The sequence below is a fragment of the Pneumocystis murina genome (assembly GCF_000349005.2).
Source record: "Pneumocystis murina B123 chromosome Unknown supercont1.5, whole genome shotgun sequence".
Classification (NCBI taxonomy): domain Eukaryota; kingdom Fungi; phylum Ascomycota; class Pneumocystomycetes; order Pneumocystales; family Pneumocystaceae; genus Pneumocystis; species Pneumocystis murina.
The window spans coordinates 441,793-455,560 of record NW_017802363.1 but is presented as its reverse complement, the minus strand read 5'-3'; the positions used below and the strand labels follow the sequence as shown (position 1 = coordinate 455,560).

At 24.8% G+C, this 13,768-nt stretch overlaps 6 protein-coding genes across 6 annotated transcripts; 4 read left to right on the top strand and 2 right to left on the bottom strand.

Moving 5' to 3' along the window:
• Positions 1 to 185: 185 nt before the first annotated feature.
• Positions 186 to 871, top strand: PNEG_00240 (hypothetical protein; the record flags this gene model as incomplete). The annotated part of the gene is made up of 4 exons (XM_007873918.1): positions 186 to 426; positions 467 to 519; positions 577 to 680; positions 721 to 871. The coding sequence occupies 4 exons, from the start codon at positions 186 to 188 to the stop codon at positions 869 to 871; spliced, it is 549 nt and encodes a 182-aa protein (XP_007872109.1).
• A 143-nt stretch (positions 872 to 1,014) lies between these two features.
• PNEG_00239 (hypothetical protein) lies at positions 1,015 to 4,687 on the top strand. The gene is made up of 11 exons (XM_007873917.1): positions 1,015 to 1,873; positions 1,919 to 2,335; positions 2,379 to 2,699; positions 2,740 to 2,886; positions 2,930 to 3,199; positions 3,244 to 3,393; positions 3,433 to 3,552; positions 3,592 to 4,025; positions 4,067 to 4,202; positions 4,250 to 4,586; positions 4,640 to 4,687. Exons 1-10 carry the CDS (start codon positions 1,073 to 1,075, stop codon positions 4,571 to 4,573), a joined length of 3,120 nt encoding a protein of 1,039 aa, XP_007872108.1. The 5' UTR covers positions 1,015 to 1,072; the 3' UTR covers positions 4,574 to 4,586; positions 4,640 to 4,687.
• A 507-nt stretch (positions 4,688 to 5,194) lies between these two features.
• On the top strand, positions 5,195 to 7,121 carry PNEG_00238 (aspartyl/glutamyl-tRNA(Asn/Gln) amidotransferase, B subunit; the record flags this gene model as incomplete). Its single annotated transcript, XM_007873916.1, has 10 exons — positions 5,195 to 5,339; positions 5,382 to 5,462; positions 5,531 to 5,644; positions 5,690 to 5,790; positions 5,834 to 6,092; positions 6,166 to 6,295; positions 6,340 to 6,382; positions 6,427 to 6,620; positions 6,665 to 6,783; positions 6,832 to 7,121. 10 exons carry the CDS (start codon positions 5,195 to 5,197, stop codon positions 7,119 to 7,121), a joined length of 1,476 nt encoding a protein of 491 aa, XP_007872107.1.
• A 730-nt stretch (positions 7,122 to 7,851) lies between these two features.
• PNEG_00237 (ribosomal protein S2) lies at positions 7,852 to 8,801 on the top strand (the record flags this gene model as incomplete). Its single annotated transcript, XM_007873915.1, has 2 exons — positions 7,852 to 8,041; positions 8,086 to 8,801. The coding sequence occupies 2 exons, from the start codon at positions 7,852 to 7,854 to the stop codon at positions 8,799 to 8,801; spliced, it is 906 nt and encodes a 301-aa protein (XP_007872106.1).
• A 758-nt stretch (positions 8,802 to 9,559) lies between these two features.
• Positions 9,560 to 10,644, bottom strand: PNEG_00236 (hypothetical protein; the record flags this gene model as incomplete). Its single annotated transcript, XM_007873914.1, has 7 exons — positions 9,560 to 9,726; positions 9,771 to 9,912; positions 9,962 to 10,004; positions 10,054 to 10,173; positions 10,247 to 10,398; positions 10,502 to 10,515; positions 10,566 to 10,644. 7 exons carry the CDS (start codon positions 10,642 to 10,644, stop codon positions 9,560 to 9,562), a joined length of 717 nt encoding a protein of 238 aa, XP_007872105.1.
• A 123-nt stretch (positions 10,645 to 10,767) lies between these two features.
• Positions 10,768 to 13,534, bottom strand: PNEG_00235 (hypothetical protein; the record flags this gene model as incomplete). Its single annotated transcript, XM_007873913.1, has 12 exons — positions 10,768 to 10,922; positions 10,969 to 11,039; positions 11,083 to 11,677; positions 11,720 to 11,849; positions 11,894 to 11,995; positions 12,036 to 12,191; positions 12,237 to 12,389; positions 12,432 to 12,866; positions 12,911 to 13,081; positions 13,132 to 13,209; positions 13,256 to 13,389; positions 13,441 to 13,534. 12 exons carry the CDS (start codon positions 13,532 to 13,534, stop codon positions 10,768 to 10,770), a joined length of 2,274 nt encoding a protein of 757 aa, XP_007872104.1.
• Between the last annotated feature and the right edge of the window lie 234 nt (positions 13,535 to 13,768).

Below are 13,768 nucleotides of genomic sequence, written 5' to 3'. Positions count from 1 at the left end.
TTCTAAAAATAAACGTTTTTTTTTAAAAAAAACGTTTAATAAAAGATTATAATCATTTAAAAAACAAAATCAACTCTTTGTAGTATCCAAATAAACAATATATTCAATATAAGATTTATAAGAATAAAGGGTATAAAATGCCAAAATCATACACAAGTAATAATAAATGTAATTATCACAAAAATATGCCGTTCGAATTAAATAACCAAAATAAAACTAAATACAAATGTTCATATTCTCAAAAACAATCAAAATCCCCAGAGAACCAGTCTGAACCAGAAAAACCAAATTTTGAACTTTCGGGAAAATTAGCAGCAGAAAGTAATCATATTAACGGAATACCATTAAAATATTATGAACCATCTGAAGCTCATAAGCCTGATAAATTATGGCAACTATATGTATTTAAAAATGATGAACAAGTCAGTATGTTTTTATATTATCATTATAATTATTAACACAATAGGCATTTTTGATATTGATCAAAAAAGCTCTTATCTATTTGGAAGAGATCGTTTGGTATTTTTTTTATTGAATTTATTTTTATAAATACATTTATAAACTAATATAATATAGGTTGCAGATATTCCACTAGATCATCCATCATGTTCAAAACAACATGCAGTTATCCAATTTCGCCAAATAAAATCCAAAAACACTATTTCGGAACATATAATAAAGTATGACTTTTTATCAATATTTTCACACTAAATTTCTTAGGCCTTATATTATCGATCTCAAATCAACTAATGGAACTTTTCTTAATAATGAACGTATTCTTGATAGTCGCTATATTGAACTCAAACCAAAAGATATACTTAAATTTGCAGATTCAACTCGAGAATATATTTTACTCCATAATAACATTTAGGCATTTATATATTTTCTTACTATAGAGTATTGATATATTTAATTATACTATATTTTTTTTATACATTTATTTTTTTATCCTTATTTCAATATTATAAATTTTCAAGAATTATAAAAACTATCAAAACACCGATAATATTTAAAAAAATTAATAATGTTTACAAGGTAGAAAAACAAAATAAAAGTTTTAATTGGAAACATAATGTCATCGTCCTTATCATATACACCTTATGAAGATCGAACAGTGAACGCATCACATTTATCACTTGGGTCTCTCGAACAAAGTTTTCATCCAGAAATTAGTACATTACCTGTATCATCACCAAAACATTCGGAAATATTGAAATTAGATATATGTAATAAAGATAAAAATTCAACTTTATTGGAAAATACACTATCTATAGATTTAACTCCTATTAACAATTTTGAAAAAAATATAAACAACGTCGAACAAACAAAGCATAAAAATATACCTTCTATTTCTTATAATAAATCCCTGTCGATGAAGCATAAGAAATCATCTATTTCAGATATATCAGCATCATCAGATTATTCTGATGACAGTGAGACTAGTACTAATCATGATCACGAACAAAAATCACTAGCAATTCTTGAAAAAAGTCTCCCAATTATTGATGAAGAACAGAATCAAGATATACAGATAATATCATTACTTCCGCCATATAATAGTCTAGAAAATATTGAAACTCCTATAACACAAAAAATATCATCTCAATTAATTCCTACTGATACAACTATTGCAACAAGAATTAATGATATAAAAATACCTCAAAGTGCAATAAAAAACTTTAAAGAGCATATAGAAGGAATGAAAAAGGCACAGAAACTAGAGAAGCCGGGTGCAAGACTTACTCTTCGAGAGCAAAGTAATGTTATTGATAGCTTACGTAAAGAAAAATGGGATCTTCAAATGAAAGTTTTCTTTCTTCAACAATATCGTGATAGGTCGAGAGATGAATCTGTAGAAGAAATAATAAAACAGGTATTCTATAAGAATATAATTTACTATTTTTAATGACCCTATAAGAATATAGAACTAGCAACTACCGTACGTGAACTTAGCAAAACAAATAAGAACTTAAAACGTATAATTAGAGACATGGAAATGCATAATCAAGAGAACTCAATTGATGAAAATAATGAAAAATATGAAACGTATGAAAAAATGCTTGGGATATTACAAAATAAAATTAAAGCATATGAAATTGAAGTTGAAAGACTTCATGGATTGTCTCCAAATAATGCAGCGAAAGTATTTGACGAATTTATAGCTAAAGACATTAATAAAGCTAAAAAACAAAATGAAGAATTGATAACTAAATCAAGAAATTTAAGATCTAACAAAGATCAATTTTATCAAAAAACCCAAGACTATAATGATGAAAAATATAACATTTATCAACTAAAAGATAGCGAAAGTTTTAATAATATATATGATATAAAAGTTTATGTTATTAGATTTATACAACATTATTAATTCATAATAGGTTCATAACGAATTACGAGATTGTATAGCAGAATTAAAATTCAAAAATCAAACATTAAAAGAGGAAAACAAAAAATTAAATTTAGAGCTCGAAAATCTCGATGTCCTTAGAGAAAATGAAATGATTAAACTTGAAGATAATTATAATGAAGAATTAGACAAACTTCATAATCTTCTCAATGAACTTAATGATGAAAACGAAAATATAAAAATAGATAAAGTAAATATACTTAAAGAAATTAATGCACTGTCTCAAGAATATGCAACTTTTAAAACAGAAGCAGGAGTAGAAATTCGTGTGAGGGAAGAAGAAATGCTTAAAGTATGTATATAATCATTAATAATTAATACTTATAATTTAGATGGCATCTGATATTGAAAATTATGAGGAAATTTTAAAAAGAAAAAACGACCATATAAATAATCTTTACAAAAAAATTGAGGAAGCAAATATTCAAATAAATAAATTAATTCATTCTCATAGCGAAACTGTTCAAGATTTAAAAGAAGTATTAACTTTAAAATTTTAATTTTAATTTCTGATATTAAAAGAAACATGCACATGCAGAAGCAATAATTAATAATCTTACTCAACAGCAAGAAGCTTCTCTCAAAGAACTAAATTATTTTAGGGAAAATTCAAAAAATCCTTTTGAAATATCAAAATTAAAAAAAAAAAATCATATCTTAGAACAAAAGATTATTCAAGCAAACGAAGAAATAGAATATTTAAAAGGAAATTATCACTTAAACAAATTCGAATACAATTCGGATATTGAAATAATTGATGAAAAAAATGATTTATTGCTTGAAGATAGAAAAGTATATTATATATATTATTCGTAATTTTAATTAAATAAAAATAGGAACTCAAGGACATTAATAACCATTCTCTTTTATCTAAACAACTAGCTAATGAAAAAGTAAACACTTTTCAAGAAGCACAGTATGATTTGGAGAAGTCTCTAAATGAAATTTTAGGTTCTAATTCATCAAATATCAATGAAATAATCATGGTATTTCCTTAGCCATATAATAAACACTGACTGGTTTAGACTATTAAGCAACTAAAGTCTGATTTATTAACTTCTCAGGAAAAAATAGAAGAATTAAATAGCAATCTAATAAAAAAGGATAAGATTTTGAGAAATAAGGAAAAAATGTTAGAATCTATGGTAAGGCGATTTATTTATTATTCAATTTTAATATTTAAGATTCATGAAAATCAGCAAATTTCAGAAAAACTAAATAAAGAGATTTCTGATAAAAAATATGCATTACGGCAACTTTCTAAGTTAACTATATCTACAGAATCATCTAGATCTATCCTAGCAAACCGTGAAAATAAAATTGCCAGTTTAGAACATACTAAGATAAAGGATAGTAAAATTCTTACTGCATTAAAAAATCAATACAATAATCAATTATCTGAACGCAACAATCTTCTTATGGTATTTTGGAAAAGGCTTTCAGCTCTCTTAAATTCAGAATGGATACATAATATACAACTATCAAATATGGATGCGTCAAATAATTTTTCATACTTTAGTAAAAATTCAACACTTTGCATTAAACATATTGAGAAATTGGTTCATGATTTTCCAATTAAATGCAAAGAACTTGAACACAAACTACTAAAGGAATATCAGTATAACTAAATATCTTACTTTAAAACATTAACATTAGTAGAATTATTGTGACTACACTTGAAAACAGAACAAAACGTATATCTCATCTAGAAAACTCTCTTAAAGAAGGTATTTCAAATCAAGCTATACTAAAAAAACAAATCGTGGATCTTAAATTAGAAAATCATGAAATTAAAGTAAACATTAAAATATTATACATATATATATTAAGCTAATAAACTAGTCTGAACTACGTGAAAACATGAAAAATAGACAGACAATGCAGTCATCTATAAGTTCTCGAGAAACTATTAATTCAGCAAAGTTAGATTTATCAAAAAAAACTCTGGATTCTATAAAGGATAAAAAATGGATTTTGCGATTAAAAGAACTAGAAAATAGATTAAAAGCAGAAAAAGAAGCTCGTATACGTGATCAAAAGGGAGCACAAGAACGACTTGCAGATTTCCTTCATGAAAATAAAGAGCTTAGAGAAGAATTGCAAATGGAAAAAGATATTTTACATTCTAAAGCACCATCCGAATTATCTACACACGAATTGGAATAGAAAAAAAAACGAGGTATATTAAAACTAAATCGTCATTATCTTATGATTTATTAATTAAAAAATTAGCATGTATTCATTATAAACATTAACTAAAACTTATAAATATATACCAATAATTAAACATATAAAATTAATATTAAAATATAAACTAATCAATGTTCCACCACTTGTTTATTTTATATGAATATATTATATTTATAACTATAAAACCTCAATTTATTCATTGCCTTTTTTTATGATTGATCTTATTAATATATAGAATATTAACATTTAATAAAAAAACAAATCTTTAAATATTAGAACTATATAATTTTAAAAAATCAAAATAATACATTTTATAAAAAGTCTTTAAACTTTCAATAAAAAATTATTTTGTAAATTTTTTTAGAAAAAAAAACACAAGTTTTCCTAAAACAAAACCCAAATAATTCAAAATTTAACATATTTTTTAATTAAATGACTGTTAAAACTTTATTTTATAAAAATCATAAAAATAAGTTAAAATATTTCAATTTCAATTAAAATATCTAACATAATTATTTATAACTACAACAAAAAATAATTTTAAAAATTATCAATTTAAAAATTTTAAATTATAAACATAAAATACAGATACAAAAAATGAAACTATCCACAATATTTCCAAGGAACTCTATCCAAGAAAATAAACAAATTTATAAATACTATAGTACCATACGATCCTTAATTCCAGCAATTGGTCTAGAAGTTCATGCTCGATTAGCAACTTCTACAAAATTATTTTCAAGTAAAAAATACAATATTTTTTATAATCTTAATTAGAACTTAGAATCGAAAAATGAATCCTCTGAAATTCCTAATTCTTCAGTAGACTTTTTTGATGTATCTCTTCCTGGTACTCAACCAGGATGTTATATTATCTATTTTTAAAAATCTACTAATAAAGATAGAAATTAAATAAAACTCCAATTCTTCTAGCTATTAAATCAGCATTGGCCTTGTCATGTGAATTTCCAAAAAAATGTTCTTTCGACAGAAAACATTATTTCTATCTAGATCAGCCTTCTGGATATCAAATTACTCAATATTATCGTAACTTTTATCTTCTCATCTTTTAAAATTTGTCTTATGTATAAGATCCTTTAGCTAAAAACGGATTTATTAAGTTATACAAATCAAATGAAAAAAATCAACCCGAGCTATTTATAGTTAAAATTAAAGAAATACATCTTGAACAAGTTTATACATCATTGACTATAAAAAATACGCTGATTATTATAGGATACAGGAAAAGTTTCATATCTATCTAATCCATCAAGATCATTAGTTGATTTTAATCGCATGGGATCATCATTAATCGAAATAGTTACTACACCATGCCTTTCATCTGGAAAAGAAGCAGGAGAAACTTTGAAAGAAATTCAATCTATTCTTAGGAATATAGGTACTAGCGATGCAAATATGGAAGATGGGGGATTAAGATGTGACGTTAATGTATCAATTGGTAATAATCCAAGGTGTGAAATTAAAAATTTAGCAAGTATAAAATCAATTATTAATGCAACAGGAAAAATATATCTATAAATATTATTTTAGTTTTTTAACAACTTTAGATTATGAAATCAAACGACAGATTTCTACTATTAGCTTAGGCAAAAAAATTGAAAAACTAACTCTTGGATATGATATAAAAAAAAAAACCACAATAGAGTTAAGAGATAAAGAAGATACTATAAGCTATAGGTATATTAATAAGATATATACATGTATATTTATTTACTATATAGATACATACCAGATCCAGATCTCCCTGAAATTATACTTTCAAAAGTACAACATATAAAAATACATAGATTAACAGCTAAATGATCTAGAAACTATTAGAAGAATGTAAAAATTCTCTTCCTGAGCTTCAAAATGATATTTTTCAGAAATATTTATCATATCCTTATGAATTACCACTGAAAACGATTAAAACTTTAATTGAAAATCATGCACTTGATTATTTTGAGAAAATATTAAAAATTTTAGGAAATCCAAAAAATTATTCAAAGATAACAGGAAACTGGTATCTTAATATTCTAATATTACTATTATAATAACAGGATTTAGGATTGTTAATAAACTTATAGGACAACTTAACATTCGAAATATTCCATTTGAAAAAAATCCAGTTAGACCAGATCAAATGGCTTCTATAATTGAAGCTATTAAGTTAGAATATATTACAGGTAGTTTTATAATTTTGAAACCTTTTCCTACTTACGAGTTTTATTTAGATATATCAGCCAGATATATTCTCCTAAACATAATTAATGGTGATACACGAGAGATTTATGATATTATAAAAACATTTAACTATGAACGTACTTCTGACACTTATTTAATGCTAGAAACATGCCGAAAAATAATAAACATCCATAAAAAACAAGTTGATCAATATAAATCAGGCCAAAATAAAGTGTTAAAATGGATTTTAGGAAAAGTTATAAAAGAGACACAGGGAAGATTTCCAGCGATAGAATTAGAACAATTATTGCAAAAGGTTATTAATAAAAACAATATTTAATAAAAACAGTATTTATTTATATCAATTGTACAATATTTAAATTTATCAGAATCTAAAACTTAAGTGTTGTCTAATTAATCTCATTCGAAATAATCATTTTCACATATGCAATTGTTTTAAAAATTATCAAATATATAAAACTAAACTTATTCATCTAATTAACTCTTGAAAATATATAAAAAAGAAATATAATTTTAAATAGATGTTTATTAAAATATTTATAAATATAAATTTGTTCTATTTTATAAATAAAAATTTCGAATTCAGCATATAATTTCTAAATCTAATATTTATATTAATTCAATTATTTTTTTCTTTAAATATTAAATTGGGAATGTCCAATTATCTTAATTGAATTTTACATATCTTTACAATGTTTTTTTATAATTTTAGAATTTAAATTTATAAATAAAATGCTCTTATGAAAAATTAAATTAATTTTTAAATCATAAAAAACCTAAAGTCCTAATTTTACAAAATCATAAACTATTTTAATATAAAAGCTTAAAACATTCCAAATAATTTATTTTTCAATATTTTTAAAGTATAACAATAATTAATCATATTTAAAAATTACTTAAATTTCAACATAGTACTTAATACTATTAAAAAAAAACAAATTATAATAATTATATATAAAAACATCATTATTTTTAGAAATCAAATACATTTATCCTAATATTAATTATTAATTATAAATTTAGCACGTTTTAATTTTCCGTATAATTTTATGTTAACTTTTTCTATAAATTTCTTGATAAACAAAATTAGAAATACCAAATTATTTATAGACTCATATAATCCATTTTTTTGTTTAAATTCACCATTTCAATTATTTAGAAATAAATTAATAAAAAAATTTACAACACAAAGACGAACATTATCAAAAAATGAAATTCAAATAATTAGAACAAAATTATGTATATTCTCTTATAATAACTTTCCTTATCTAATTTTTTTATAGCAAAATCAAACAAAAACATCGGATCTATACTATTAGATAAATATCAGCCTCATGAAAATATCCATAAACCTTTATCGCAAAAACATTTAACTTTATCTCTTCTTCTTTCATCTCAAGTCCATATAGGCCATTCAACATCACTTTGGAATGTAGCAACACATCCATATATATATGGGGTTCGTCAAGGAATTCATATAATAAACCTGGATACAACAATTACTCATCTTCGTAGAGCATGCACAGTGGTTTCCGGTATAGCAGCAAAAAAAGGTATAATTCTTTTTGTAGGGACACAAAGGAACCAAAAAGATTGTGTAATAAAAGCAGCAAAGAGAGCAAATGGATTTCATGTTTTTGATAGATGGATACCAGGAACCATTACTAATAGGTATCAAGTTCTTAAACATGGAAAAATAAAAAAATCTTCCATTATAATAAATGGAAAAAAAATAACTCAAAATGATGAAAGAATGTGTCATTTTTCAACTTTACCAGATTTAGTAATATGTTTAAATCCCATGCAAAATAAAATTTTACTACGCGAATGTGCAAAAGCTCATATACCAACAATTGGAATCATAGATACTGATGCAGATCCCAAATATGTAACATATCCTATTCCTTGTAATGATGATAGTTTACGTTCTGTTGAAATGGTTGTTGGTATTTTATCATGTGCAGCAGAAAATGCAAAAGTTAAAGAAAATCAAAAATAAATTAAACATTAATCAAAAAATATTAGCAAAATTCAAATTCTATTAATTAAATAAATTGTAATTAATTTCGTTTTAAAATAAAAACATTCTATAATTCTTATTTAATAAGATAATTTTGAATAAAAAAATCAATTTAAACCAAAAATAAATATGATATCATTTTTATAATATATATCAAAAATAAATATCTAATAGTTCAATGTTTAAACAAAAAATATCAAAAAAGTATTCAAATATAAAAATATTTTTTTAAAAATAAAAACATCTGATTTTTTTTTTTTAATACATATTATTCAAAAATAAGCATATAAATAAATTTTTAATTATAAAAACTAAATATAAACAATATATGAATCTTTTATATAAAAAATTATAAATTATTAGAATATTAAAGCCATAAAATAAAATTTATAAATTTTCAAAATAAATCCATAATTTTATATAAATAATAAAAAATTATCTATCCTATTTTTTATATATTTTAATTTTTTTGAAAAATAAATTATAAAAAATCAACAAAATTATATTGAAGAATTCTAATTTTACAATTTTAAACATTTCTAAAATCTATTTATATATATTATGAGAATTTAAATTATTTTATATTATATAAATAATTTTAATAGATAAAACAACCTAAACTATCATTATTACACTATTTAATAATAATAAAGCAATTTTCTAAAAATCTTCTAATATTTCAAAAAAAAACATTAATAAATCAATATATTAGCATATAAAAACAACCTTTAATGAATTTATGATATAATCTTCATATATTCATCATATGTACATTCGGCCTTTGATCCTTGATATCTTATTACTTTCATATTGAGATTTTTCCAATCAAAAACATCTCCATTCATACCAGCCTTTACAAAAAGATTATTTAATGTCTCTTCCTTGCTCCAATTTTGCTCTTTAGCTGTAATAATGTCATTAATAAATAAAAATATGAAAAAAAAATACCAACGCATGGAAGATACGTTGCACTCATATACTTGTTTTTATAAAAAAAAGATATCTGAAGACCATGAATACCAATAATCCAGTCCAAAGGATCCTCAATAATTTCAAAATTCGTTAATAAAGTTACACCAAATAATATAAACTTAAATCATTATAATTAAATAAACTTACCTGCATTCAAGAAAACAAACTTCTTGTTCTGAAATAGGAGGAAAACGAGTATCATTCAAAGCTCTAAAAAGGAACTAGTTGCAAAAATAATAGCAAAAAAAAATCAATTTACGATGTCAAGGCATAATAACGCAATCCATGTTTTAGCGGCTGAGGCTTAAATGTACCAATACATCCTCGCAAACTCTTATGTCCTGAAGAACTTATTATATTCCAAGTTACAAACAAAGGACTATTTTTAATCAGTTATTTTCCTTATAAATTTGATAGTCGATTTAAAGAAAATGATAGTCTTAATGACTCACAATAAAATATCATTATTCAAAAATGACCTGTTAGTTGGCATATGAGAAGTATCATTATAATCTTTTCTTATTAATTCCCGACCAGGAAAATGATTTTTATCAAAATAATCAATAAGAACATCAAAACAATAAACGCAATGAGAAATTTCAGCCTTTAAAAATAGAAACCATTTAGTCTACAAATTCTTATAATCTTATAGCTCACTTGCCATAAAAGTAATGTTGTAAAAAAATAAGAACTAAAAAAATGTATACAATTTCAAATGAGACTAAAATTATTTTAAATCAAATGCAAAATTTAAATTTCTAAGAGTTTAACAAAAAATCCGAACTGTGGCTAAATATATTCTTTCCGACAGATCCGGGTTCGATTCCCCGTTCAGGAAGTATTTAAACATTAAAAACAAATTAAGTATTTTTTCTGTACCAGTCAGAAATATAAGCAAATAAAACTACATAGCAAATTCCTTTATACATGTATAAATAGCAAAATTAAAATAATAAAATAAGAACTCCAAAAATCATTTCTTTCTAGAAAACTGTCGATTTACCAATTGTAATATTTTTGACACATTAAATTGAACGTACTCAAGATCCAAATATTGCACATTGCTCTGCTGCATTTCAAGAAGATCATCCAGTTTTAAATTCAATTCTAATAGTCCTCTATCTCGCCCTTGTCAATAATTAATGATTGTACAAAAGTACATAAAATAATCTACCTTTATAATGTAAAGAAATAACAAACGTTCCTGGAAGAGGAGACATAATAGTAAAATAAATATTTGCTCTTCTATTAAATATTAAATAAAAAAAATAATATTCAACAAACAGACCTATCGTCAGGAACATTACTTTCTGCTATAACCAATTCCTTCTCAAGCTGAAAATGCGTATATTTATATGGTCCTAATACTTGTTGCTTCTTTTGTTTTTTTTCTTTCCCACCTAAAGAAACAACACCAACACCACCCATTACGCCAATTTTACTTTCATTACGTCCGGAATGTATTCGTACATTATGCAGATATGATTTATATTGTTCCAACTGACCACGCAAATACTCATTATGGTCCTCTATTGTTTTATAGACAGATTCCAATGATTCCGTTTCACGCAAAACCTCCTCATATAAAGACCCAAGATGAGCAATTTCATGTTCCACCTCTTCAGCAAGAGGATTGTAAAAATCGTTAGGATCAATAAGTTTCAATTCTGATAATTCCTTAAGATATTCTATAGCCTTTATTCCTTTGCGTACTAAAAGAGCATCTTTAAATGTAGCCGCAGTACTTGCTATTAATAATAAATTTAAAGGAAGCTTAATAATTTTAGAATTCTGAGGAAATGACCGAATAATTTGAACGAAAACGGACTTTGCCTCAATAAAAAGAATATCTGTCCGATTAATATCTAATGATTCATTTAAATCTATACTCTTAGCAATTATAATAAATTAGACAAAAATAATACTCGTAATAAAATTCCCCCATTTACTATATAAAGGTAACTCAATAGTCCTATTTTCAGATCTAGACAACAAAGGTGGAGCAGATCCTAATTTATTTATTAAAATCCGTAAATGAGAATCTGGTTCAGGCGCCTAGATAATAAATAAAAAAATAGAATTAAAAAAGTAAAATATACCAAAATATCAAGATGCTTTTCTAAAAGACTATGAGTGCCATACATTTCATTAACAGTAATATGCAAAAACAACCCCTTCGAAAGTGCAACATATTGATCCATCTATATACGATAAACAAAATAAAGCGAAATAAAAACATACCTCTAAAGTCTCATAAAAATCACTTACTTCACAAAGATCATTTAAAAACTTATTTACTCGTGGTTTATTCAAATCAATAAAAGATGATAAAAATGCCATATATGGTTCCTTAGAATAACTAGATTTATTTGAAAGACTTTGAAGCATTTTTGCAACCTACAAACATAAATTTATTAATTAAAGATATAAAAGAAATATTACAAGAGTTAGCGTCCGTCGAAGATGTTCTCCTGGAGAACCATCAATAATCATATATGCATGTGGTGTAACAATAGCCGGATTTATATATCGTAAAAAAAAGAAACCGCCTATAAGAGAACATATAGAATAATCGGAAGCATCAGGATATTTACGCTATAATAATAAATACTAAAGTCAACTTCTAAAAAATAAAACCTTAGTAAGATTGCGAATCTGTTTGCAAATCCAACGTATACCATACGGGACAATATCGATAGAACCAATAATAACATTTAAAAAAGAATCAGCAATTTCCATAAGCATAGCTATACGAGGCTCAATAATAGCAATAACAGCCTCATTAGCGGCAGCAGTTTCATATGATACATTGCGCTCAAGATTTCCAGGAAGATGGCCAGTCTCAGACTCAATTTTCTGAATCATCTGATCATAAACTTTTAAAGAATTAATTTCTAAGTTAAACTCGTTATGTTCGTAAAGATATTTAATGCGCTCAGAAAGAATAGATTTAAGATATGATTGTCCAGGACCACGGCGCGTATAGGTTGTCATCATACGTGAAATAGGTGTATTAGATCGAAGAAGAGAAACAAATTCAGTAGTATGATCAAATTGAGAAGAAAGTACTGACTAATACATAGTAAATATAAACATACGCAGACGTAGAAAACAACCTGAAACATCGTAAGGAGAAGATGTTCTTCGCGACTTTCATATTGATTTCCATAAATAGTAAACATAACTGTCTGAAGAAGTGCATCGATCTCGGAAAGAGTAACAAGTCTACATAGGGTTGCTATGTGACGAGGTTCTGTTTGAAGAAGAAAGAACAAATTCCCATATTTCTAACAATTTTAATCAATACAAATTTATAAAATAATTAAAAAAGCTTCACTTGCAATTTCCGATCATCAGGGAATACACCTTTTTGAAGCTCTGAAGAATCATCAAGATGTCTAACCATTTCATTTTGCTAAGAAAATTAATACCAAACTCAATATTCAAAAAGAAAACAAAACCTCATCTAATGCCATACGATTTTGTATTAAAAGAGCAATACGAGAATCAATATAACGAACGTCACGTTCAAGAATAAAATTTTTCTTAGATTGCTCAGAGATACGTAACTTCAGCTGTCTTAGGTATTTTTGAGCTTTAAAGATAGTTATATTAAACAAAATTATAAAATTTTACCTTTACATACCTTGACTTAGTTCATCATCGACATTCTCATTTTCATGAGATGCCATTGATAAATATAAAGTCACTGTACTATATCTTTTACTCACTCTCTCCATATTAAAACTTATAATCTAAATAATAAAAGATATCAAGTAACAATCTTATACACGTCCAATTTCATGCACTAATCCAATGTCTTAATTACTAAACAAATAAAAAATAACTTCTGTAAACTTTTAATACAATCTCTTATAAATAAAACTCCACATACTATAATATAGATCTAATAAGTAAAAAGAATTTAAGATCTTAATTCATAAATGAAATATATGCAATTTGGCTTTTTTTCG